The sequence below is a fragment of the Pavona decussata genome, unplaced genomic scaffold (genome assembly GCF_977016875.1).
Source record: "Pavona decussata unplaced genomic scaffold, jaPavDecu1.1 SCAFFOLD_228, whole genome shotgun sequence".
In the NCBI taxonomy this organism is placed as follows: domain Eukaryota; kingdom Metazoa; phylum Cnidaria; class Anthozoa; order Scleractinia; family Agariciidae; genus Pavona; species Pavona decussata.
The window spans coordinates 1,009,799-1,036,868 of NW_028145633.1; the positions used below are offsets into that span (position 1 = coordinate 1,009,799).

Here is a 27,070-nt window from a genome sequence, read left to right on the forward strand (position 1 = left end):
AGGGGATCGATTTCCCAGAACGAAGAGTAATAATGAACACAAATGAGATAGTTTCGACCCCTGTAAGTAAACAAGTCAACTCCGACTTTCGCCCATGGCTGGTCAGGAACTTCATGAGGAATGAGTGTCTCCTTTGCCTGCTTCCGGTCAAACGCCCTGCAGACTTCACACCTTTCAATAAACTGCTTGACTTCACTGTTCATTCCCGGCCAGTATATGCTTTCTCTAGCCCGCGACAGGGTGCTCACAACCCCACTATGGGCAAATGGAGACAACGTAGCATGTCTCGACGCAGCGACATAGGGAACACTACTCTTTTTCCTCTAATAACCACGCCATTGTAGCCGCTTAGCTCATCACGAATGTCAAAGAAGGGCAGTACCAGATGCGACAGCTCCCCTTTGGTTTCTGGCCAGCCATCCTCGATGACTCTAATCAGTTCTGGAAGGCTTTCATCCTTCTGCGTGTGGACTTTAATTTCTTGAAGAGTGCTTTGTCTCAGACGGATGTACTGTGTCATATTAACGCTTTCAATCTCTGAAGCGACCTCCTGGCTCCCATCGTAGGGTAAATAAGCGCGACTGAGGGTGTCAGCCAGCTGCATCGTTGATCCCTTTCTATAGCCAAGGTTGATATTATACATCTGAGTTCGCATGAGCATGCGCTGAAGCCTCTTCGATGCTCGATGCAACGGCTTCTTGAAAATAACTTCCAGAGGTTTGTGGTCTGACTTCACAGTCACTTCTCTAGCATAGGTGTAAGTGTGAAACTTTTCCAGGCCATAAACGACAGCCAAAAGCTCCTTCTCAATTTGGGCGTAACGCGTCTCCGCGTCAGTTAGCGCTCGGCTCGCATAGGCAATAGGCTGGCCCTTCTGAAGCAGGACTGCTCCCAGACCTTTATCTGATTCATCGCACTGTAAGGTGAGGCTCTCTGTCGAGTCAAAATACTTGAGGACAGGCGCATTTGAAACCAGCAGTTTCACTTGTCGGACAGCATCGTCATGTACGTCAGACCAAAGCCATTCTACATCTGATAGAGTGAGCTTACGGAGTGGCTCCAATGCATCACTGAGTCGAGGCAAGAACTTGCTTAAGTAATTCGTGAATCCAATAAACCTTCGTACACTGGCCACATCAGTCGGGGTGGGAATTTCCAACACTGCCTTGATTTTGTTGGGATTTGCTCGAAGACCCTCCTCTGAGATCACGTGACCCATAAATGGGACTTCTTTGCGTCGCAGTTTCACCTTGTCCCAGTTCAACTTAATGTTCTTTTCCCGGCACCGATGCATTAAGGAGTGGAAGTTGTTGTCATGATCTGCCAACGCTACTTCCTCTGTGGAGCCTTCTCCAAAATCCAAGATGTCATTATGAATGGTTAATACACCCTTCAGGCCTTCAAGTGCGTGGTTTAGCCTTTGCTGAAACTCCTCTGGGACCGAACACAGACCAAAGGGCAGGCGACGCCAACAAAATCTCCCAAAGGGTGAATTGAATGTCGTTAAGCGCGAACTGTCATCGTCAAGTTCAACACCCTCGGGAAAGCGCTGGAAGAATATCATCAACTGTGGCGCGTTGGTTAGTGGCTCCTCCCCAGAACTTTGTTGAGGTCCTTAGGATCCAGACAAATCCGAATTTGTCCATTAGGTTTCTGCACGAAAACGAGGCTGGACAGTCAGGGGGTAGACTCTGTGACTCTTACTATGATGCCAAGACTCTGCAACCGTTCCAACTCATGTTTCAGCTTCTCCTTGAGCGCGACAGGTACTCTTCCAGGAGGATGAATCACTGGCTTAGCATCCTCTTCAATTTCAAGCTTGTACTAGCCCTGCAACTTTCCAGTATCTTGAAGCACATTGGGGTACTTCGTTAAGACTTCTTCTTTTGACTACTGCACTGAACCTCAGTATTGACAGCCATAACATTTTGGTGTTGCACCCTGACCAAATCTATCCTCTGGATCGTTGGGTTTCCCAGAATCGGTGTCAAGTAGTCATCGTCTACAATAACAAATTCCACCTGATACTGCTGCAGTGTATGTTCCAAGAGGTTTCATAATTGTGTTGTTGTACATAGTGAGCAATTTTCGCGTGGGAGTCAGTTTGTCCTCAGTTCCAAGAAACCTGACCTAGCCGTGAGATTTGTTCTGCGTGGCATGCCATGCTGTAAAAATACGTTCATTCGTCCTCTGTTATTTCATGGCGAGCCGCATGCCTTAGCAACCAATTTTGCCATCCAAAATTTTCCTCGATCACTACAGGAGGCCTATTGTTTACGGGAGTGCTGTTGACAGTTTAAAACCACATTTTCGGTGCAACACGAACCCCAGTGCGTTGTAAAAAGTTTACAGCAATCAACATTCACTGACTGCGTGCAGTAAAATATTTCCGGTTCAGTCAAAAACCTCCGAAAAATTGAAAAATTCTGAGAAAAAAAATATCATGTAGGTACAGCAAGTATTAAACACAGCAAAGCAAAGGCGGCACACCCGATTGCTCGGTCCTTATCAGGCAACCCAGCCGAGATAAGAACGGCCTAGTTCAAAATCTCCTTGTGAAGAAATCTCTAATATATCAGAGTTAGCTCACGAAGCAAAGGCGACGCACCCGATTGAACAACTGTGACCTAACTCTGTCTTTTACCTTTACATAATAAAACGATGAATAATTAGCCGCTATTTTTGGACACTTTCGTTGCACTCAGAACTAAATCAGAGACAAGGCCACACAGAGAAGAACACGCGATTGTTTTCAAGAGGAGAGTTGCTTTCAAGAAACCAGACAGAAGCACACTTCTCAAGGCTCTCTGTGTTGAAAAGAAAACAAAGGAGCGTGCAAACGTCTCTGGACATAAGCTTGGATGACGTAGATTACGTGGTTGAAGGAGAAGATTGATTGCAACAAATGTATGAGGTGTATGATCAACCAGCATCCAATATATTATGATGCTTACAATCTTGGTGATTTGTATCAGAAATATAATCTCGGTTCATTTAATGTTGAAATGTCGAAGTCAATTTTAAGCCATTTTGAAAGTTCTTTTCAGTCGAGGGACATCAAGTACCAGCTGGTGGAGAAACTGGAAGCTATGATCACTGAGTGTTCCTGCGCCAAAAGTTCAAGTACTGAGGCCCATACACCTACTGGTCAGCGGTTATGAAAGAAGAAAAAAACATGGTGGACAATGAATTTGTTTCAATTGTGCCAGACTTATCTCGTTACATGGCAGCTTTGATGAAACTTTTGCAGCGTTTTTATTACGTTCAAATTGGTAAGAGACTCTTCCTTCCGAATATCACAAGTTTCAACTCGCACTATGTGGAGGAGAAACTGGATTGCCGCGAAACGTTTTAACAGATTTAAACAGAAGGTGGATGGAACGTTCAACTAATATGTAGAGAGACCTGTGACGACGAGCCAGTTATGTAATATTATGCACGGAACATGAGATGTTCGATGGTAAAATAGCCGTGTTAGACGAATGCTACAACTTTTACCTCGCACTGGTGGAAGATATATTGAGTGCGATCAAATGTTTTAACACATTTTAACAGACAATGGATGAAACTTTCTGTGAGTACGAACCACTAATGTAATTTATTCCTCTGAATGTTGGTTAAATCGCATGTTGCGATAAATGCTCAAAGTAGAGATAAACTTTGTTCCCTCGGATTTATTACACTAATTAAAGCACATTATTACGATAAAGGGTCATCGTTTATAACTAGCAAATGTAGAGGTTTTCAATGATCCGTAGTCTCTAAAACTAACGGCCGCAAGCCTTGCAAACTATATGATCTCGCCGTTGATTTTCGAGCACAGCACGGGGTGCTAAAAGTTGGGATCAGAAAAATTTAAGAAAGTTGAATTTGATCTTATTTCATATTTGTTACCTACTTGCCAAAAGAAATTGGCGGAAGAATTATCAGCGAAATCTATTTCTGGATGAAAATTGAAATTGAGGTTCTTACGGGTAGTCGCTATTAAGGCTAGCTTCAGCGAGGACTGAAGAGCTGAGAAGGTTTATAGCAGCAAATAAACGTAAAGAATTGTATTGAAATTCGTTGACCTTCAGTTTGGCAACGAGTGCGCTCTAAAGTGTTTTGTTGTTAACTTACGGAAAGAGACTAACACATCTCAAAAGTCCAACCGATTTATAAATTCGAGGAACAAACTACGACCAGACGATTCGCATGATCACGTGACTCGCGAGCAAACCTTATGTGAAAATGAGGTTGACATAACAACGAAGCTCTGTGTATTCGCTATAAATACGCTACGTACAGTTTTCCCCCATTTTTCAAATTCTTGCCGTTGGTATCCCTTGGTCAGTTCTAATGCAACAGTGTGGGCTTTTGTGACATACTCGAGGAAGTTTTGTCTTGGAGATAGGTAGTAAAGTCTATTAGTTTAACAGTTTTAGCCTAATTCTTAGACAATCTAATCTCCCTTCCTTTCAATCCTTCCTGTCAACACAGGATAGAAAACAAAATTACAGATGACAATTCGACACACGTTTATGCTGTTTCCAAACAACGCAGTTAAATGTGCTGGGGTGATAATGTACACCTGTGTTTCTATGAAGAGGAGGGAAGGGAGACTCTTCAGTATTGGAACTAAACATTTATTTCGTATTTATTTTAGGCTAGCAATGGTACAAGGGACAACTAAAGGAAGAATAAAGATTGGATTATTGCTTTTTGATACTATAAAAACATTTCTGCAAAATTTTATTAATTTTTCTATCTTTTCTTACCTTTTTTATGTTATTTAAGTCTCCTCATTTTCTAACCCACCAGCCTCGATCCGGACCCAGAATATACAACACACAAAAATGTCCACTCTAGATAGGGTTAACATTAAACATTGAGTGATTGGAAAAAAAAAATGTGCTAAAATGTGCAGTGGTACATCCAAATGGGGCAAGGGAATTTTCCGATGGAGGAAGTGTGTGTATTTTCACCATATGTTTACCTGGATATCTTTGGTTCTTGTACAATTTGGAGTTTTTTTGACTTGATATGCGTAACCAAATTTTCTCTGTGAATTTCCATGCAAAGGATCACCTCGAAGATTAAAAAAATGCGTTTTGAATTTCGTGCGGTATAGCTGATATCAAAAAACGATATAAAGCACAGAGTTCATTTTGTCCGGCGTGTGTACTCTGATAACGAACAAACGTCGTCAAAAGATGATAAGAGCATCAGCCACAATCCTCGCTTGCGGCTGGAAACGTACTTCTTTTCTCTTTCCCCATTTTGACTTTATCTGTGAGTTATTAGATAGCACGCTTAGGCCCAAATGGAATCAATTTATTTTTATAAGGGATATTTGAAAACGTCGGGGGACGGGAGAAGGAAGGGAGTTTTGTTGTTGTAACTGATAACGACACCAACGTAGTTGGGTGCGGAATGAAAAAAAAAAAAGTTTTGAAACCACCAAGGTTAAAAAGGGCAATAGTTTAGCCAGAATTAGCACAACGGTAAACAATTGTCATCTTTGATCTCTTGCTTTAATTTCTATTCACTGAAGCACATATTTGTTGACGTTCGTCTACAAAGACTACTGTCATTTGTTTATCTTGAGATCCTTTGTTTGTGATTTCCTTGTTGCAGTCTCTTAATCTAGATCTATAAGATAACAAAAACAATCATAAAATCACGTTAAATTTTATCTTTAACACACTTATATGTATTTAAGAGTGATAACATCTCCATGAGAGAGTATATCCTACATTTGACTGACAGGGGGATGGAGGAGTCTCCACGTGCGGACTTTTCCGCGTTTGTAACGTTTTAATGTTTTAGCTGGTCCTACCAAACCCAATGGTGCTTTCAGGAGTTGATGTAGAAACAATGTTACCATGAAAACTATTGAAGAAACTGGAATACTCTTGTTTTAATGAATACAATTCACTTTCCTACTTTAATTATTCATGCCCCTAGAGTGGTTTGATTTTCTTCTACAGCTTTTGATTAGATTTTTGTCGGTTTTGATTTTTTGGTGGTGGCTTACTGAAGGTTTAAAGGGAATTCAAAAATCATAGACGGCCACTGTTTGGAAATTATGAAGTAACTCCTACGTCATATGCGATCATCACGTACCCTTTTGGACCTCAAGGAAAACATCTCCGAACGTACTATCGACCTTCTAAGTTTAATTTTTTATAGCTTTTCGTATTCTCGAAGTTATGGAGGGGGACAGAATTCGCTTTCCTATGGTCACTGTTTGGAAATCATGCCGTAATAACTACTTTAGAGGGCATGATCTCTTGGCGCTCCGGACCAACAGCTTTATTCCGTAAACAAACAACACACAAAACACGTGCATTGAATGGGCTGCGTACACTAGAGTATCCTTTAAATGATTTCTTTCGCCGCTGTATGGAATCATGAACATACAAACATTGTATTCTCGTTTGCCTAGCTCCAAGCCTTATCCTCCCCTGTCTCACTTATTAATAATTCGTGACGATTGAACTTATGCCGTTATATGGGGGAACTAAAATATTGGAATGTATATCCTTTAAGGTTCGCAAAGGGACGTGCTGACGCTTCATGACTTCATGAGTATTGTAGCTTTCTGGATTATCTCAAAACCTAAGAAAGAGATAAACTTTGACGAAGAGGGGTTCAAAGATATAGATGAAAACTGAAATGAATTAACGGTGTGAAAATAACTGTTAGAAAAACATTTTTTTTCATTAACAACAGGAATATTCCAATTTGTGTGAGACAAAATAACAAAATTGAACAGCCATGGTTCATCAAATAAAAACATTCGAGGTTTGGTGGCGATTGGTCCAAGATTAAAAAGTTAGAAACTTTATGTCTGCTTTGGTAGAATAAGCGACCCACCCGATCTAGACAGAATGGAGTGAGCGAAAGTCAAACAAGAGTTAAACATCGACACATGGATTTCGACCTCTGTGACGTTCATGGTTTGGTAGCATAGTTGGTATTATTACAGCCGAAAAAGGATTTAGTATGAGCAGCTCATGCAATCCGGGTCAAAAGCTTTTATCAACGTTCTATTTTTATGAGAAACTTTAAAGACAATTCACGTAAGTATTTTACTATTTGGAGCCTAATTTATAAGTGAACTTACCTGGGCAAATGGCGTTTTTGATCTCATCCAGTTTAGTTTTTAGCTGTGAGAAACTTCTGATATGAAACACAGGATTGCCGGTTCCTGCAATTTCCTGAAGGGTATCGTCGTCGATGGCATTGCCAACCCCAACAGCTATGATCACGACATTTTTGGCCTATAAAACGTAGTGGTTAGATAAGTTACTGAACGTATTAACTACTCTACTTTGTTTTTAAGGCAATCAGTTCTACACAAGACCATGAATTACCACTTATGGCAGTTTTCCGGTCCTCAAAGTTTTAGGATGAGCGCTAGGGTTGGAATTACACTGCTCTGTTTCTAGATGAAATCAGCCTTTTTTTCTTTCTTTCTTAGGTACTTTCCGGCGCTATTCTTATATATGGTATGGGTAGAGCAGAAGCAGTTAAAACAAGAACAGCATCATCAACAACAAAAAACAAGAACGTTGAGCTCTTGCGAACTATCACATGATCTTTGGTAAATTTGCGGGTACGTGATTAGGAGAGTCTTGGTCGGGCGTCATGAGCACCGGACGTGTTTTTTGAAGCGGCGTATCGACCTCCCAAAATTTCTTACTAGTGGCTCTGATATCATCTTTAAACGGGCAAAATGACTAAACCGAAGAAGAAGAGAGATCGACGGACCCCCACAAGCGAGGGTGAATCTCCAGACCACAAAACAGCTCGCCATGATAGCGCCGCCAGCGATGAGATTATAGATGAAGAGAATATGGCGGCTGCGGCTTCTTCTTCTCCTTCTTATTGTCCCCCTGGTCATGACTCCAACATGGACATCAAGGAGATAAAGGTTGTGCTGTTGGCTATTAAGGAGCAGATAGCCACAGTTCTTTTGGACAATTGCAAGATAAAGAACGACCCTTTGGCTCTCAAGGAGTCCATGAACGCTAAAGACCGAGAGCCAACACGCACGAAAAAACAACTTGCAGAAATTACTTCACAAAACAACTCACACAAGAATGAGCTGAACTCCGCGAGACTGAAACAAAATCAACAGCAGGAAGATATTGACAACATGTGATGGAGTCAAGATAACCTGGAACAGTACTCCCGTAAAAATTCTTTAGAATTGCATAGAATCCCTTGTGTGGAGTGCAGCTCAACGGAAGAAGCAGTGATGAAGGTAACAAACGCCCTGAATGTAAATGTCCGCTCTGAAGATATTGAAATTTCACACCGCATCCAAAGGAAGCACAGCGAGGCGATTTATAGTAAAATTCGCAAGCCATAAAATCAAATCTCGTGTAAATAAGGCTTGAACCGGCTTAAAGAACGTGACTCTTAGGAGTCTTTTTCCGGACTGCCCAAGTGAATCTCGAACGGAATTAAACCGTATTCATATGTGCAAGCATTTAACTGCCCACACACGGCACTTGGTCAACAAGGCAAACGCCAAACGAAGGAACAGCGAAATTTTAAATGTATGGACGATGGATGGAAAAATCTTTGTCAAGACTTCTCCAGAGGGCTCTCCTATTAGGTTTCAGACTCAAGAAGATTTGGATAATTTGTGATCAGATGAGGAAAGTATAAATTGTTATTTCACTAGCCAGTTATTTATTTATTTATGTATTTATTTATTTATTTATTTATTTATTTATTTCTCTTCATGCATGATTGTTTAGTATTGTTTGCGGGAGGTTAATCTTCTGTTTCTTTCGTTCTTTTTATCTCCCGTCCCTTTAATCAAAACAGACTTTAACGTGCTAGTTTTATTCTCTTTACCTGTTTTTTTTTTCTTGTTACGTTCTTGAATTTACTACGTAGTATTTCTCATTTCTGTTTTTATTGCTTTTCTTGTATCATAGTGTATTTTTGTTTAGACTTTTACTGTTTATGTAGTTTATACCTGGATCAATTACAGAAGTGTTTTTGTCGTTGGGTAGCCAAAGCAATTTACATAATAAACCAAAGTAAACAAATAAGTAGATCTTAAAGTAGGCTCTTTAAATGTAAGAGGTTTAGGAGACAAGACAAAGCGGCGAGAGATTTTTAACTGGCTCCGCTCGAAAAAAATGTCAATATTTTTCCTTCAAGAAGTTCATTGTACTGAAGGCAATAAGCATGATTGGCGAGCTGAATGGGGATATCAAGCACTATTTAGCTGCGGCTCAAGTAAAAGTGCAGGTGTTGCTATACTTTTCAATAACAATTTTAACTTTCAAATCTGCAAAGCTTTTACAGATCCCGAGGGACGCTTTATAGTATGCGACTTAAGAGCGCCTGTCTGTAAAAATCAGACAAATTTTAAATTTCGTGGCAAGGGTGGAAAATTCGATTTCTTTCATATTTTAATGTCAGATAGGCTAGGATATAACTAAAATCACTGTATAGTTTTTTCGGTGAAATATCCTTTTGTTTCAAAGAAAAATGCAAATAACGAAAATCCGTTAAAATCGTCATTTCAGGCGCTAAATTGTTACACGGGTTTGAGAGCCTCGCGTGCGAGAACAAATCATTCTACCGCTTTTTAAACACTAAAATATTTTCTTACTTTCTTTAAATATATGTTGGAATGATTTTGGGAAATATTGCGTCGTTCTGTGTATGCGAAATAGTTTAATTTCGAAGGCATACAATTCACTGCAGTAAAAGTACTTTGTGAATAAAATTAATTTTCACCATGTGCGAAACCTTCAAATCGATTAAGCTTCTGGTGGTTGAATGTTAGAAGGATGGTCTATATATTGTTGTAAAAATTTCTTTGGGCAAATGATGAAGAGCGACGTGAGAGCTTTTCAAAGTCCGTACAAAATGCAAATATTTGCCCCCCTGCGGTAAACTTTGAAGTCGTGGGTCAGACATAATTTTTAGTCCGTGTTCATGTCTTGACCCATATTAGGTTAAAATAAGCACAAATAAAAACATTTCGCAATGTTCTAACCTTATAATATGGTAAAAGACAGGTCCAAATGCCATTTTAGCACGATTCTCTGGTCGTTCGTCGCATAAATTTGAGCCGGCTGTTTGTATTAAACGTCCGATGAGTCACCACGCAAACTGGTCGAATACGAATCTTTGATCAACTTTCGGCGCATTTCATTAAGACTGCATCTTCTTCGACGGCTAAGTCATTTGTGAGTATTGCTTGGTTTACAGTGCACGAAAACATTACATTTGATCGCTGCTAGAATGACAAAAATATGTCGGCGTTCAGTCTATCTTTATCTATCTTGCACTGCAGGGAGGTGTTGTTCGTTACGCAATACAATGTCCTGGATATTTTAGGGGGGGGGGGGGGTGGAGGAGGTTGAAAATGCGAAATGCTTGATAACTGAACATGAACATGCTCAAGGCAACAACAACAACAACAATTAAAAAAATGATACCTGTCGTTATGTTATTTTTCCCTTGCTAAAATCCAGATAATTTATGTATTCGCAAACTCATTTGCGCGCGCAGTCATGGTTGTTGGGAGCGTTGCCCTTGCGGGGGGGGGGGGGGGGGGGTAAGATTTTACTAAACAGTATCAGTACTTACTGATGAAGATCACTACACATCCCTTAGCTAGTTCTTTCCATCTTTAAATGCAATAGATCCTAGTATGAAACCAAAAATATCCCTCATTGCAGGCATCTGTTTGTCATACTATGTTTTGGGCATGGGCGTGGGCTAAAATGCTTGAAGGGTGCACTCGCTACTAGTCCTGGAATTAGTACATACTCTAGCTTTGAAACACAAAACTGCAAAATTAAAAAAAAAAAATATTTAAGGATATTCGTCTTTCCTTGCTTGCTTTATCTTTCACATCGCGCAGAATGCCTATTGTTTTGGGGACATTTACTTACTGTACGGCAAAAGTTATAGATCTGTAATATTAGCGGTGAAGCGTAAACTGAGTAACTGTCATTGGTCCAAATCTACGCGCGCCGTGCTCCGCAGGGAATACCGCTTAGCTCATTAACTTGTCAGGTCTGAGCTTAAAGACAATGGCCACATAAGCTATTGTTCATTCTATTGTTTCCTAATATCGCACCTTTGCAGTATGGCTGAATAAGTGCGCACCGGCAGCAAGTGTATTAACGTTCAATAGTATAACAGATCGAATTTTTTGAAAGGCCGTTTGGCCTGCTTTATACTAATTGTGAATAGGGCAAGTCTTACCTTCCGCCAAACCCACGGCAACAAATGTCGCGCCTTCGCAGGCATTCGAACATATACTTGTCGCGCCTGAATCTTGAGTAGCTTATGCTCGAAAAAACTCGCGTGCACGTGCCTTTTCTTTGTTGCGAAAAAAGAGAAGCTTTAACTAGAACATTCGCGCTCTCGCGCTCGCGACCAGATTCCTCTAATTTGTAGGCGAAGGAAAGGATGGTCGAACAAATTGGCCGGTTTCCCGCAAACGTTCCTCCACAATGATTTCGATATACCTTCTCCGTTCAGTTGAAAATTGTAAGGAGAGTTTATAACATTAACGTATGCGGCACGATGTGAATTAACAACGGACGGAGCGGGTTTTCGAAGAGCTCTGAAAAGAGCTCCCGACCACTATTGTATTTATTGGTCGCCCACGCCGTCATCTTTGTTTTGACCGTAGATCGTGAGTAAAACCAACAGCTGATGCATATGGCAATTTTAAAATTCGCGGTAGTTAAGAATAATTTTTTCATGCAGAGTGGTTTTCAACAATAGGCATTGTTTCATTTGACATGTATTGATATTCATGTCTGGGCTGAAAACAATAGCTCGCCAGCTCTGAACGCGCCACTTTCAAATAAAACTACGACCAACAATTTTCAAACTGAAAAACATAAAGGTTCCTCGTGACCAATTTTCGAAATTAAAACGGATTCTTTTCAAAGAAAGACTCGTCTGCCATTTGCCGTGCGTGAAAGTCTAGTAGGTATGTTAGTTTTCGCAAAATAGTTCTCCAAAATGACTGTCTATACGAAAATTTGCAAAATCTACTGTATATTCAAGTGGAAAAACATAAAACTTCTACTTTCTCAATTTCATTTTTTTTTTAGTTCAAATTGTAGACTAATCCTTGATTTTCAAGAAGCCGTGCGTGAACCTTGAGATTATTATTTCTGAGACTCGGGAAAGTAAATTTTGTGAACCCTAGTTGCCTAGTTTCGGCCCATTCTTCTCTAATTTTTTGCTCTTCAAAGCGCGATCGCATTCGAATTTGCCGCTTCAGTGGCTATGAATTATTCATGATGTCCAGGCATTCTGCGCGGATAAGCCCCAAAATTAATATATCACCGGTTGCAGGCTAGCACTATTTTTAGACAGTGTTAGACATGATAACAGTTTTTCGGGCCTTCATTTTTCTTACTTTCTTAGTTATGCTAGTCCGTTCACCAAAACTTGAAAAAAAATTACCTCAACTAAACAGCTTGCGCAAGGCTATAACAGCTTGTAAGTGGTAGGTTAATCGACTGGACATAACTCTGATCGCTGCGAGTAAGTGTGCTATCCTTGACAGGTAGATAGGGCTAGTAACAGGTTGCGGTCTGTTGACGTAACTGAAGGGAGGAGCAGAATCGACTCCTATATATTAACTAATGAATGCAGTCTGAAATGTGAAAGAGCGTCTGTTTCCAAGCTGATGGGCGACACTTATAGCCTAGATAATGCTTTATTCTTTACGGACCAGGGAGGGGTGGGGTGGGGAAGGGCGTAGGAGGAGATTGGTATAAAACCAGCCTGTAATAACTAATCTCCCTTCGAGCTACTGTTATACCTTCACTTTCCTTACCTAATTCATAAACCAATCATCACGCCACATGATGATTTCGACCTCAAATTTGATACGCTCTTCGCTCCTCCATTTTCCTAGTAATTTTGAAAACAAGTAAGCACCCCACACAGTCTCCCCCATCCCTCACAAAAAAAATGTTCCGATCCTTCAGTTGATAATAATAACCGGTGTTTATGTGGTGCTGGCGTGGGGTGGGGCTTCTGACAGGAGGGGTGCTCTCGGGACGGATGATGTTGTGGCCCACGCGCGTTACGTAACACCATAATTTCCTTCAGGTTGTATCCAGATACGTTTGGTGGCTTGTACCGTGTAGTCGTAGTGTTGTACCACCAACAAGGGCCTTAAAAGAACTACAACCCTCCATTTTCAGTGTAACAAACTTGACTTCAAAAAAAATTAACTTGTGCCCCCCTCTAACGGCGCCAAGAATTTGTTTACCTAGTAACTATTTGGCGATTCTTTCTCACGCCGAATGGCCATAGCCATAGCCATAAATTCGACAGAAATCTTTAAGCGATTTTATTTTTAAATTTAGAAAGATCTTCATATTGTTTAATTTAGACATCATAAATTTGATAGTATTTAAGAGTGGCCGTCTGTAATTTTCAACTAATGTGTTTTGGGTGAGAAAAAACAAAATTCCTCAAACTTTCTCAGAAGAAAGGACTAGATAAGTAATTCACATTTATGTAACTTTCAGGTCAATCAAATAAATATTTTAGCTGCAGGACAAATATTTCGGTTTTTCAGCTCTCAGAAGGCACTCGGAGCTACCCAGGGATCATTTTACGACACATCGGAAACACTTGGGTTTAAAAATAAAAGGTAACTAAAACTAAACGCCAAGTTGGTATTCGAAATTAGAAGACATTTACGATTAATTTAGGACGGTTATTTCCAATTTTAATGAAAAGCTGAATATTTTACCGATTTTTTAACTTTTCTTTCTTGTGAGCCATTTCGGCAGGTACAAAAATCGGCTAAATTCAAATGAAAATATCGCCAATGGTACATTACTAGACTTCATGAAAGTACATCCCAGTTAAAGAGCAACGTCTCCCCTTCAAACATATGCGATAAAATTTTGGGGCCAACATAACTACAAAATTTAGCAGTTGAAATTTTAAAGTGCACTTTTGTAAACAAACACTTAATCTTTAATTAGCTCAGCAACGACGAGTCAATGGCATACGAAGGAAAAACATTATAAAATCCACTTACGTGCTGAAAATACTCTGAGGTCAAGAAAAAGGAATGCTTACAGTTACATTCCCAGTGGGATGGCGGAATGGAAACATATTTCCGAGGAATTTGTGGCGAAGTTTTATACAGTCTTTGAAAGAGAGAAGTCAAACTTTGACCATTCTTCGACTGTAACTCCCGCTGTTAATTACGGAAAAACTGAATGTTAACGATATTCGCAAGATCCAGCGACTCTCAATGTCCTTTCAAACAACTGAGGCCATGAAGCTTATGCTACCTTTCCGACAATAAAAGTATCTTTTCTGTGGCGCTTGAATTAGCGAGAGATCTCCTGATCTAGCAGTTGTCAAGGCGAAAAGGATTGCGTTACATACACATTATTGTCGTCCCCAGATCCCCCGGTTCGCGAAGAGGTTGGTGGCGAGAGTCGCAAATGATTATGTGATAATCAGTTTCGGAGAAAACGTTTTTCATATGAAGCGATATCGAATGAGAGGATATAAGATACAGACTACTTAGCTAAACAAGAAAGCAATCAAGCGCCTACTGCAGAAACTGAACATTCTATGTTTGTCTTAACCTGCGTCTGGGTGCAGTCTTCTTCAGCTAGATTTTACTGACTTTATTGGCAGCACTGCCTTGCTTGTTTGCTTTACAGGAGACTGGCAACACATGTAGCAAGTTTCTTGGAACGGGGGTCTGAGTCATGACAAACATTCTGAAACGCCTTTTTTGCCTAATTATAGCCTGGTAGAGATATTCTAGTTTCTTCATTCAACACGTTGTCTACATCTCTTTACGTAATATCCACGAAAGGAAGTAAAGTACAACTCGAAGGTATGCAAGACGTGAAAATACATCAAATGCTAACTGTAATATACCGTTCATTTAAGATGTAATAAACCAATCATTTTTTCTGAAGTGCACAGCTGCACTCATGCACGAGAGACCTTAGCAACTCGATGTAAGGTGCCTTACGTGCCGTTGAGATATGGGTGACATCTAAATCCAAGTACTCACACATTTTGCGGAGCATGGCGATGCTAAGCTTTTTGAATCCATTTGACGCGTTTACGTTACAAAGGTTAAATGATTCAAAAGTGACTGGATGAGATAACAGACACTGGTCAAGAATAGTTTGGCGAGTCAGTGAATAAGCAGCTTCGTCCTCAGCGGCAGTTATGTCTTCTTCAGGGGTCTCTTCGTGGGTGTTCTTAAGCTTAGCAGCCGCTCTGGAAAAATAAGATTGGACTTGTTGAGGAGTGAGGAAATCATCTACTGCAAACCTTCTATTTCCGCCTTTGTCCTTAGCAAACCTCATGTCACGTGCCACGGCTGCTGCATCAAGCTTATGGCCTGTTTCCTGACCAATGGAAAACTTTTCATCAAGGTAGCATTTTTGCTTTTCAGTGAAACGTTTAGCCTTCTTTATCGTTTTCAGTGCCCAGCCTTGTGTTTGAATCTCTTCAGAAGAGCCTGGAAGAGTGGAACTCGTCAGAACTGGTTGAATATTAGAACCATGGAGAAGTTTGTCTCTGTAGATGATTCTGGCCTTGTCGAATAAGTTCTCCCTTTCCAGGACAATTTCACATTTACCATACTGCAAATGGTTCTCTAAAGAGCTGTAACGCTGGAAAAGTTTGACACATCCATCAACCGGGTAAGTGAAGAGCTTTGTTGGCTGATCGTCTTCATCGTGAGAATCGTTGTTCTTCTCTAATTCTGCTGATGCGGAGCTTTCCCTAACCTCGGGTATTGCACGGCTGCTAGCAGAGATATCAACGAAGTCCCCGTCAGAGAAGCAACTATTAAGTTGAATCTGCAGACTGTTTGGAACTGTAACAAGTACAATATAAAAGTTGATTAACATGACTGCAAATCGGCTGAGTCCTTCTGACATAATAACGAGAGGAAAAATGAGAATTGACAATCGTTTCAGTGCAAAAGGTCGTGTGAGCCCTCGAAAACGGATTACGACGCGTATGATATATTCACTAAGGTCGCTGATCATGACGATTGACACAATCAAAAGCCAGAATTAATCAGTGATCCTGAGGATGGGGCAATATTATTTATTACAGGAGCCATCATAATTCGCGACTTTCTTAAAATTTATCATTCCACAATATTGTATGCGCTTTCAGTAAACGCAACTAAAATAATGCACACCTTGCAGCTGGGTCCACAGCAGGGTCTTTCCTTCACCGATGTTGTACGCTCTCCATAAAGTGACACCATCATTTGTGTAAGAGAAGTTGTTCAAATGGCTAACCCCTTCCCATTTGATTGGCCGTGTTGGTGCCACCCCTTCAGCATTGATAACAGCAACCCTCACGCCACGCACCCCACCGTTGGACACGATTGCATCCCTTAAGTCATCTGCTGTAAGAACGTCTTGTCCTTCATCAATGAAACGCCGTACATGGGCTTTGACAGTCGCAGCCTTGCGATCGCAGGGGCCTTTTCCGCCCTGGGGGTCACTGAAGTCTACCCTCCTAATCCGTATCCCTGTTGTCTGCTGTATCAGAGAGCAGGCTGCTAACAGGGTTCCACTGTCGTAGCAGCCCGCGTTGTCTTGACGGAACGACGCTTTTGCTATTTCCGAGTGTTCAGCTTTCAGTGTACGTAGAGTGTGCTCCATAATGGCCAACACCACATTGCTGTCCTGTGAGCAGTTCCGTGCAATGTGAACGAACGTCTGATGCTCAACGTTTTCGTCTTCTCCTCTTCTCACCACAACACTGATGTGCCAACATATCCCTCGTTTACAATACCAATCGGCTTGAGTCTCCCGATACTTTTGGGGAAGAAACTTCATCGCCCAATCTTGAGTTATCAAAACTTCTGTGGAATTTAGGTCCCGCAAGATGTATACACGGCACTTGCCCTGCTGAAGGGAACGAAGCTGGTGTGCTTTCCAAGCTTGTATGGCTTGTAGAGCTTGCTGATATGCGTACATCATGTCATCGCGCTCCTCGTCAGAAAGCGTTGTGGCTTTATCATGCAGCGCGGTCTCAATGCTAGAAAGAACAGATTTAAGCCCTTCACATGAAGAACAGGCAAGGCTGTGAGGGTGACTGCACGAGTGACGGAAATGGTGATTCTCGGGATCACTGAGAGCATACGAAGTACAGTGGTCAGCTTCGGAAGATGCTTCTGTGACATGAACCTGCGTGAGTGGAAAGATAGGAGTCACTTCATTTCGTCCGAAAACTGAATTTATACATCAACCAGTCTTGCCTATTTTCAACCATTCAGTCAATCAATTAATCATTTTCCAATTTTGTATAGGAAAACAAATTCCAAATAATATAATAGTCAAGAAACGTTCTTATAATAGCCTAGAGTTTTATTAATATAGTAAATTATTGAGAGTACAAACGGTCGCTTACGTTTTCTTAAAACTTGCAGGGGCATGTCCCAAACGTCTGATGTTAGTAATGGTCGTTAATTATTTCATAGATCAGTTAATGTCTATGGTGTTCCAAGGATTAGTTTCCGGGATCAACTACTGGGTCAACAACAGTTTCAAGGGCACAAATACAAACAAAAACATAAAAAAACAGTCATAGACTGACAACGCCATCTACAACAAATATCGAATTTTATAATCATCTACAAAGCAGACTGTAGTAGTCTGATGACCTCATTATAACATATACCGAAAGAAATTTTCCGTTGATAACTAACGGAACATGCCCACTGCACTTTTGGGGCTTCGCTCCATACCCACTACCTATTATGGACACCCTACCAAACCCTTTCTTGTGAAAACGCATGGTTACGTTCGCTGATCAACTCACTGACTTACAGGTTATCACCCATACACGTTTGGAATCGGGATGATGGATGTCCCTAGCACACTAGAAGTTTGGAACATTTAATAAGGTATTATAACAATCAAACCTGACATTAAAGCCATTTACCTTGTAGTCAGTCTTTATGTACTGTTTTCCCGCTTTCAGTGCTCTTTCGCAGTAATCAACCCACTCTCCGTCACGGCCATGCGTTCCAAGGTTGACAGCTACTGTGGCTAAGTCATCAAAAGCCTTGGCGCCATCAGCTGCAATATAGTCCAGACCCTGAAGAGACTACCGAACAGTTGCTGAACACACGGACAACATTCGCGAGATCGTAGATGGGCTAAGTGGCTTCATGTTATTTTCTTTGCAAAACTGTGTATACTGTTCAATGATTCTTTGTGGTATCATTGTACGAATTACATTTGGGGTTTCTAAGATCTGACCGTTAGCCAAACGCAAGTACCGCTGCCCAAAAGGTAGATCTTGTATTACATGGGAGCTGGTAATGAAAGTCAGGAATTGGTCGAGTTGGCTTTCATTAATCCTCATCCTGGGACTTTTGTTTAAGGGAACAGCAGAACCACGCCCATGCTTCAAGATATGCAGCCGTGCTTCTTTAAATCTCACGAAAAGGCGCCAAGTCGGCAAAAATTGCCAGGACCTGTCTCCGAGTGTTCCAGCTTGTTGCGTGTTGATACGTTTCAGCTAACGCCTGCAGATACTTTCTCTCGGCCGACTGCTTTTCGGGCAGTCCCAACGCTTTTTCCACACTTCGTGATGATTGCACAGCTTCCCACAGATGCCCAGCATCTCCTGGTGTAATGACCTCCAAAGCAGCTGCGATAGCAGTTGCAGCTCTACGGACATACACGTTCTTTCTTTGCACATCCATGTTTTCCCAGCTTTTTTGAGGCTGACCAGTAACGCATTCTTCCTTACCGCAAATGTGTAAAAACTGATTCAGCTTTTCACGACGAAGAACTTGAATAGTACTACTGCGACCATGAGACGACTCACTGCCGCTGCTTGTGCCGTCTGAAAAAATTGCACTTGGATCATCATCCAGGTCAGCTGTCAAGCCACCACTGCTTTCACTTTTACTATCCTGTGGAAAAGAATTGACCGAATGTTAATCTCATTGTGGTTAGAAAAACCCATTGAATATCGCTTAAAAGCAGGCTCAGCTATACAAACCTCACTGTCCGCGGGGCTAGTTGTTGATGGTAACGTATGACTGACACATGTCAGTTGTATTGAGTCTTCCTTCTTTTGTCGAGATGTGGCATCTGGTAAACATATGGGTAGTCCTGATAGCTCAGATTCCATCTCGCTCTTCAACTTTTCCCGGCACTATTTACATATCGCTGAAGTATAATAGATTCCAATTTATCATCATCATCATCATCATTGTCATCATCGTTTTCATCATCATCATCATCATTGTCATCACCGTTTTCATCATCATCATCATCATTGTCATCATCGTTTTCATCATCATCATCATCATTGTCATCATCGTTTTCATCATCATCATCTTTTTCAGTATCGTCATTGTCATAATTTTATAGAGGAGAAACGTTTTTGGACTGTAGGTAATTAAGTGCATTTGCGTTTCTGTTAGGATAAATTTAACACTCTACTATTTTCAAAACAACAGACTCACGAGAATGACTTGTTACACCATGCGTTGGGAAAGGCTAGGTTACACGTTACAAACTGTAGTAGACGTCGGTAGAAAGTTTTTACCCATAATTTAAAGCTGCAAAGAAGTCGCCTTGGAAAGTACCGTTGAAAATGAATCAGTCAACCAGTGTTCTGGTGTTTAATGATCTCTTTGACAAACATCAGCAAACACAACGAATTCTGCTCGTGAAAAACTGAAAACTAAACAGAAAAGAAAAGAAAACTATCCGATAAAGCCTTATACTTATATGAAAAGTCATATTATTATTATTATATACTTACGAGTGCCAACAGGTAGAAGACAGTTTGCCAGGTTATAAAGTCCTCTGGACTGGATGGAGGCTATCCCACGGTCTCCTTTAAATAGCTTAGACCAGTTAACAGGAGATGAACATTTTGTTTTGTTGCAGCGCCATCGCATCCCGTACAACTCTCTATGGCGAGGGCAGATAGTGATCTTAAGGTTTTCACTAGTTACGTCAAAGAACCCTAAAAATTCAATAGTAGCCTATGAGTCCTGATACTCAGTGTTTGAAACATGATTTGTAAAACTCATCAATAATTCACGAAAAGATAACAAAGAACATCTTTTTTTAATAAAAAAATAAATAAATAAATAAATAAATAAATAAATAACAAAGAACATCAATACAATGATGGAAGTTTGGAAATTGGATTTTAATTATCATAGCATTTGCTGAACTTTGGCTTTGAATTTCTTGAAGAATTATTTATGATTTGAGAATCGGTGACAAATACTCTAAGGATGAAACAACCTTCTTCATGTCAGATATATTACTTATCAAGGGAGCACCAACTCTTACAACAAATTGACGCTAAATTGTTGAAAATAGTGTTAAAATTTCAATTCTTAGTATAAAAAGTGGTGGCAGCATTTTAGTTTTCGATAAATTTGATGATTATCCCCGATTTTCCCGTTTAAACTTCCCGCGCGCCGCCATTTTGGAATTATTGACTTAAAATCATAAAAAAAAAATGAATCTTTACCGCATTACTCATTTAATTTAACAGAAACCATTATACATTAAATTTTTTATCTTGAATTTCATAGCCTACGTAGCAGTCGTTTTCTTTCAGAGAGCGGTGGAGGCTCGCGAGAGAATGCATGGAGAGAGCATGGGACCAAAACGTTCCTACTTCGGTTGTTTTTTCGCCTGCTCCCCAGAAGCTTTTGCTCACTTCACCTACTCGCGTGGAAGGGAAACGACTGCTACACAGGCTATATTTAAGCAAACGTACGGGTTCTCGTTGAGTCATAGAGCAAGCAAAGACATTCTGTTAGCTTAGCTGGCAATTATTCACGGAAACATTTGGTAGAATTTTTCCACACCTAAGACGATAAAACCCACAGATCCGCCTTATCCCCCAAGTCACCCCTTACCCCTCCCCCGAGGGAATGGGAGTGGCACGTGAGAAGTAACAAAACGCGACTCAAATAGCTGGTTAGTTTTAATCTTAATTTCTTGACCAGATAGTATGTCAGAATTGTCCTTTTTATCAAACAGACTTGTAAATGTTTTTTTAACGATCGGAATAGTGTACATTCAAACTACAAAATTGGTTACTCTGGTTCAGTTGATTACCTGCTCTAGCTAGGAGTAACTGCGCCTCATTTTACAAGGAAGCATCACGGACGTCGTATGACTTTAGATGTGCTTTTATGTCCTTGACACAACTCTCTAGCGCTATACACTTCACCACCGCGGGATTTGCTACACTTGAACCACATGTTCTACCGACGAAGGTCGAGTAACCGCATGTCGCCATGACCTGCATTGTAACGTAGTAATTGCTTTATATTAATTAAGGGGCCAATGATTGTCATGAGACTGAGAATAAACAAAGGTTCACTTTCGACTTACTTACCTGTCAACCCCTCGAGTAAACGTCGCCAAACTGAACGCGAAAATACTTTATCATCGATGGACAAACAGGTGGGCGGATAATTTTCCGATTTTATGTCACGCAATCCAACTTGTTGAAAGTTCGTACCGTACATTGGCATTTTTGCGAGACTCTTGCGTAAACCTATAACGTGCGTTTCGCAGTTCCTCACCATCTGGCCTTAAAAGTACAATCCACTGCCAAGGTACGTATCTTATAGATTGCCTTTGCTTCACGTATGGAATAGAAGTTGAAAATTTTATCAATTTCGATTGTTTTTGAAGCGCGGAGTTTGCTTATCTTATGAACAGGTGGTGTGACAATTAAACAATACTGTTCATAACTTGTCTCGTTCCTTTCAAAATTCGCGGATGATTTATCGAAAATACGCTTTTAATCCAAAGAAAATATAACACGAAGCAAAATATTTTGTTCACTTCGGGTATTTCATGACGCGAGGGGTTTTAAGATTGTTTTTTCTCCGTATATCAATAGCCCGTCGTCGTTGAGCTATTTGAAAATTTAGTGTTTGTTTACAAAAGTGCACTTTAAAATTTCAACTGTCAAATTTCTTAGTTAAGTTGGCCCCAAAATTTTATTGCATATATTTGAGGAGAAGACGTTGCTCTTTAATTGGGGTGTACTTTTATGAAGTCTAGTAATGTACCATTGGCGATATTTTCATTTGAATTTAGCCGATTTTTGTACCTGCTGAAATGGCTTACAAAAGAGAAAGTTAAAAAATCCGTAAAAATATTGAGCTTTTCGCTAAAATTGAAAAGAACCGTCCTAAATTAATCATAAATGTCTTCTAATTTCGAGTACCAACTTGGCGTTTAGTTTTAGGTACATTATATTTCCAAACCCAGGTGTTTCCGATGTGTAGTAAAATGATCCCTCAGTGTCTTCCCAGAGCTGAAAAATCAAATTATTTCTCCTACAGCTAAAATATTTATTTGATTGACCTGAAAGTTATATGAATGTAAATTACTTACCTAGTCCTTTGTTTTGAGAAAGTTTGGCGAATTTTATTTTTTCTCACCCAAAACACATTAGTTGAAAATTACAGACGGCCACTCTTAAAAAACAACACACCTAATGAAGTAACACGCAGATGAATGAACACCCGAAGCTACAGCGGACCCAGACTTATTTACGGAAGAATGAAAAAAATGGGTGATTCAATGTCCCCCTAGGATTCCACTAGCTCAGGAAAACAAAGAACGGCAATATTTTTCGCAGGGGTGCGTTCTTTCATTGCTATTTATCAACTATTTATATGGGAAATGCGCTATTTGGGGTCATCTGCGTGAAGAAAAAAAAGACCTTTCTCTTCGCTTTTTTAGTTTCATACTAGGATTTATTGTATCCAAAAATTTGTAGCTTTGGTACAACTCATGGGTAAGCGTGGACCCCACGCTTACGGTCTCCATCCCTGATTATGCCTCCTGTATTTACTCATCTGAATTGTTTAAGGTTAGGCAAAGAAGGGCGATATTCCATAACAAACTTCAAAATGTTTTTGCGGGTTTTTAGTTTGTTTTGTAGTGCCGATATTCTTTCGCGGAGGTTGACTTCTGAAAGAGTTTTATTATAAGGTTATCGAGTTAACCCCTATTGCGTAATCTCTGTTTGAATAGAGTAATGTTTTCTTAGGTTCGGCTCATGTAAAGTTCGACGTATGAACCGTGCCTAACGCTTTTAATTACGCTTTTGAAACAGGAAAGCTTTCAGTATCACAAAGAAGACGAATTACCAAATTCATACCTAAAAAAGATGCTGAACTCAATTTAATTAAAAGCTGGCGACCATTAAAGCTTTTGAATTGTGATTACAAGGTTGCAACCAAAGCCATAGCAAGCCGGATAAAAAAGCGCTTCCTAAACTAATCTCAGGAGACCAGACAGGTTTTATAAAGGGCAGATTTATTGGTTAAAATATTCGTTTGATAGACAGCATTATTAAGAGCGGCTGCCTGTAAGAATCGAGAACTGCATTTTCAGCGACCACTTGGTCAAATTTCTTATATTTTGTCTGAAAATATCCTTGGATTAACTATTTTCGAAAATCGTATTTAAAAGTTCCAGGGTATTTTATTTTTTTGAGAAAATTGCAAGAGTTTGAAATGCGGCCTAGGTGCGGTCACGGGCCGATGAAAACCGCGAAAATTTAGGTCAAAGGACGAAGCTCTGTTTACGGTGTAAAATAACCCAATGAACTTGAAACTTTACACAAACCTAGACCAACCATCTCGCAAGAAAATATATATAATAAACATTCCAAACTCGTTGGCTACTTTCTGAAAATTGCAAATTTGTGTATGCTACTCAAAATGGCTTTGAAACTAATGCCTATTTTCATTAAAATAATAGTGTTTCTGGTATGTAATTGTCTCTAAATTAAATCTCATATCTCAGAAGACGAAGAAAAGAACTATATTTGTTCCAAGTTTCAAGCACTAATTTAAACTCTCTCCCACTCAAGGAAGATGGAATATGCGTGCGATACTTGCGGCTCGCCATTTCACGTCACGAATTATGAGATCAGAATCGATTCACCAACACTTGACCGTCTGGAGCCGGTGAGTGTTTCCAAACATCACATATTGGGCCCTAAAACGAATCAGACTGACTGAAGACAGCCATTCAATGTTTTTCGATACCAGGTTCCTTTCCTATTCCACACTAAAATAATATAGTTATTCCGGGTAATTAGCCTGCGAAACATGTGCAACAAATTTGCATACCATTTCGATGTCGCAGGAAAAAGTAGTGCAAATCAAACTTTACAGCCAACGAGTTTGGAATGTTTATTGTATTAATTTTCTTGTGAGATGGTTGGTCTAGGTTTGTGTAAAGTTTCAAGTTCATTGGGTTATTTTACACCGTGAACGGGGCTTCGTCCTTTGACCTAGATTTTCGCGGTTTTCATCGGCCCGTGACCACCTTTCAAACTCTTGCAATTTTCTCAAAAAATAAAATACCTTGGACCTTTAAAATACGATTTTCGAAAATAATTAATCCAATGATATCTTAAGGCAAAATATCAGAAATTCAGCCAAGTGGTCGCTGAAATGCAGTTCTCGATTCTTACGAGCAGCCGCTCTTAAATACACTAAAGCGAAAAACATCCCGGGACTTCTTCTGTTTCTTGATTTCGAGAAAGCTTTCGACACACTGGAATGGTCTTTTATTCACAGGACTCTGACATACCTTGGCTGTGGCCCACACATGTTAAAATGGATTAACGTTTTTTTACGTTGACATAGAAAGCTGTATTTTGAATAATGGCTGGGCGAGCAATTTCTTCAAACTAAGCCGAGGAGTTCGGCAGGGCTGTCCTTTGTCGCCTTACCTATTTGTCCTATCGATCAGTGGAAATAATGGCAGAAGCTTTTCGCAGAAATAACTGACAACATTAGAGGAATAACTATAAATGATATGAAATTAAGCTTAGTCCATACGCAGATGACACCACACTTACACTTGACAGTTCAGAACAGTCCCTAGATGAATCTTTAAGGCTATTAGATATTTTGAAAGTATGTCTGGCCTCAGACTCAACTGTAGCAAAACGGAAGCTATGTGGATTGGCTCAAGAGCAAACTGTGCTCTAAGACTTTGTCCGGAAAAAAATTTTAAATGGCCGAAAGAAAAAGTGAAAAGACTTGGGGATGTGGTTTGCAACAGATCCAAATTTAACAGTGTCCCACAACTACAAAGATAAAGTGGAAAAAGCAAGGAGGATGTTGGGCTGCTGGAAATTTCGAAGACTTAGTCTCTTTGGGAAAATCATGGTGTTAAAAAGTCTCGTGGTATCACAGTTAGTATATATTCTTGGTCCTCTTCAAACAGATTATGAGGCGATCAAAGAGCTTAATACAATCTTCTATAAATTTCTTTGGAACGAAAAAGGAGACAAAATAAAGCGAAATGTAATGATAAACAATTTGCCAGAAGGTGGACTTAAAATGATTGATGTATCTTCTTTTAACAAATCTCTTAAGGCCTATTGGATTAAAGGATACTTTAATACTAATAATGGCAGTAGCTGGAAAAGCATATTCGATTTCGAATTTCAACCCTATGGAGGCAAAGCGGTACTACTGGGAAATCTTAATAAAAAAGACATACAAGATCTAATCAAAACATCTGACCCCTTTGTTAAAGAAATTCTTGAAATCTGGTCTAACATCTTCTTCGAGAGAAAGTTGACATCTGGTATACACCTGGTGTCAGCATCTTTATGGTACCACTCACTTATAAAAATTGGTAACAGGCCTGTTTTCTACAAGGACTGGTTTCTCAAGGGTATAACCAAAGTCGCAGATTTAATGGATGCCTGCAGGTACCCCCTTTATAATTTTAAGGAATGATCTCAGCAACCAATTGTTTACGTAGGCAGATAGAGGAAACACAGGCTGGGGACAAAAGCTTCTTTTTAAAATTTTTAGAAACCCCCAAATCACCCAGACTAGTTGATAAGAAGCTTGTGTCAAATAAAAGCGAACGACCAAAATCAAGCCAAGAAAAATGGAGCAAAGAAATAAATGTTGAGCTAGATCAAAATATTGCCTGGGAAGTAGCTTATAAAATGGCCTTTAAATGTACTAAAAGCTCGAAGCTTAGAGTTTTCAATTTCAAATTCTTACATCGGCGATTAGCGACCAACACCTTTCTTAACAAAATGGGACTTGTAGATGATGAGATTTGTATTTTCTGTAAGATTGAGAGAGAAAGCCTTTTTCACTTATTTTGGGAATGCACAAAAACGGAGATCTTTTGGAAAAGCATTTTTTCTTGGTTGAAGTCCTGCAAAGTTATCTCTAAGAAGGTTAACCTGCCGGTTGACGTTGCTTTGGGCCTAAGGCCGGATAACTCGAAACAAAAATTGCATATACAACTTCCTCCTTTTATTAAGCAAATACTTCATCTGGTTGAGTAAGCTTAAGTAGCGCATTCCACGTCTCGATGAATTCTTACCATTTGTGTAGCTTACCTACCAAATTGAGAAGATAGATCCACAATCAAAAGATAAATGGAAGCCACTTTTGCCTTTTTTGAATAGTTAGAATAGCTGAATATGTTGCATGCCGAAATCTCTGGTAAATGATTTGTAGCAATTTGTAAAATATTTTTCTTGGCTCCCCAATTTCAGTAGCACTTCTACATTATGCACACGTAAACGTGAACAATATAATTACTCCAGGATTACTGTAGCCTATTCTTAAATGTATTGTATTGTAAATTAAGCAATGTCCTGTATTTTCTATTTTCGTTTTTTTGTATGTGTTTTTTTCCGAAACTTATTGAAGTTGAAAGTTGTAATTGATTAAGCAATGAAGTTGTAAAAACAAAAACAAAAAGAAAAGCACCTCTTTTTAAACTTAGCAAGTTCTTCACCAGCTGTTGTTGGACTGACCAAATCTATGTAATTTCTGAAATTTAACTCTTCATATGAATCTTACGGACCAAGCACATAGTGAATAGACTCCGAATTTTTCCAACAGAGCTCGTCAAACTGGGATATGCTGAATACTATTTAGACGTAAATTTAACCCGTAAAAACCACAAGATCAACAAAAATTTGAGCAAAGTTACCGGATAATGGCAGCATAAGGGGCAGTTCAGTAAAATTATGGGAT

At 39.8% G+C, this 27,070-nt stretch overlaps 3 protein-coding genes and 1 long non-coding RNA gene across 6 annotated transcripts in view; 1 reads left to right on the top strand and 3 right to left on the bottom strand.

The window, feature by feature from the left end:
* The window catches only part of LOC146458819 (uncharacterized), a 182,290-nt gene that overhangs the window by 105,586 nt on the left and 49,634 nt on the right, over positions 1–27,070 (top strand). The window lies entirely within an intron of this gene.
* Positions 1–27,070, bottom strand: part of LOC146458824 (von Willebrand factor-like) — a 108,436-nt gene that overhangs the window by 46,905 nt on the left and 34,461 nt on the right. The gene's annotated exons all lie outside the window — the stretch shown is intronic.
* The window catches only part of LOC146458827 (matrilin-1-like), a 29,273-nt gene continuing 7,694 nt past the window's right edge, over positions 5,492–27,070 (bottom strand). For all 3 annotated transcript variants that reach the window (XM_085090285.1, XM_085090284.1, XM_085090286.1), the window contains exons 6-7: positions 7,109–7,265; positions 5,492–5,631 (exon numbers count right to left, since the gene is read on the bottom strand). In XM_085090285.1, coding sequence (XP_084946411.1) covers positions 5,621–5,631; positions 7,109–7,265 — 168 coding nt within the window. In that variant the 3' untranslated portion in view covers positions 5,492–5,620. The remainder of the gene's footprint in view (positions 5,632–7,108; positions 7,266–27,070) is intronic.
* On the bottom strand, positions 14,943–18,042 carry LOC146458828 (uncharacterized). Its single transcript, XM_085090304.1, has 3 exons — positions 17,962–18,042; positions 16,205–17,204; positions 14,943–15,871 (listed from the first exon to the last, which is right to left on the bottom strand). The coding sequence occupies exons 2-3, from the start codon at positions 16,995–16,997 to the stop codon at positions 14,943–14,945; spliced, it is 1,722 nt and encodes a 573-aa protein (XP_084946430.1). The 5' UTR covers positions 16,998–17,204; positions 17,962–18,042.

Bases quoted from the DNA above. Each gene is read 5' to 3' on its own strand.
- LOC146458828 (XM_085090304.1), bottom strand. From the start codon at position 16,997: ATGATGTACGCATATCAGCAAGCTCTACAAGCCATACAAGCTTGGAAA. The intron at 15,872-16,204 runs GTGTGCATTATT...TACTTGTTACAG, and splicing joins GCTGTGGACCCAGCTGCAAG to TTCCAAACAGTCTGCAGATT.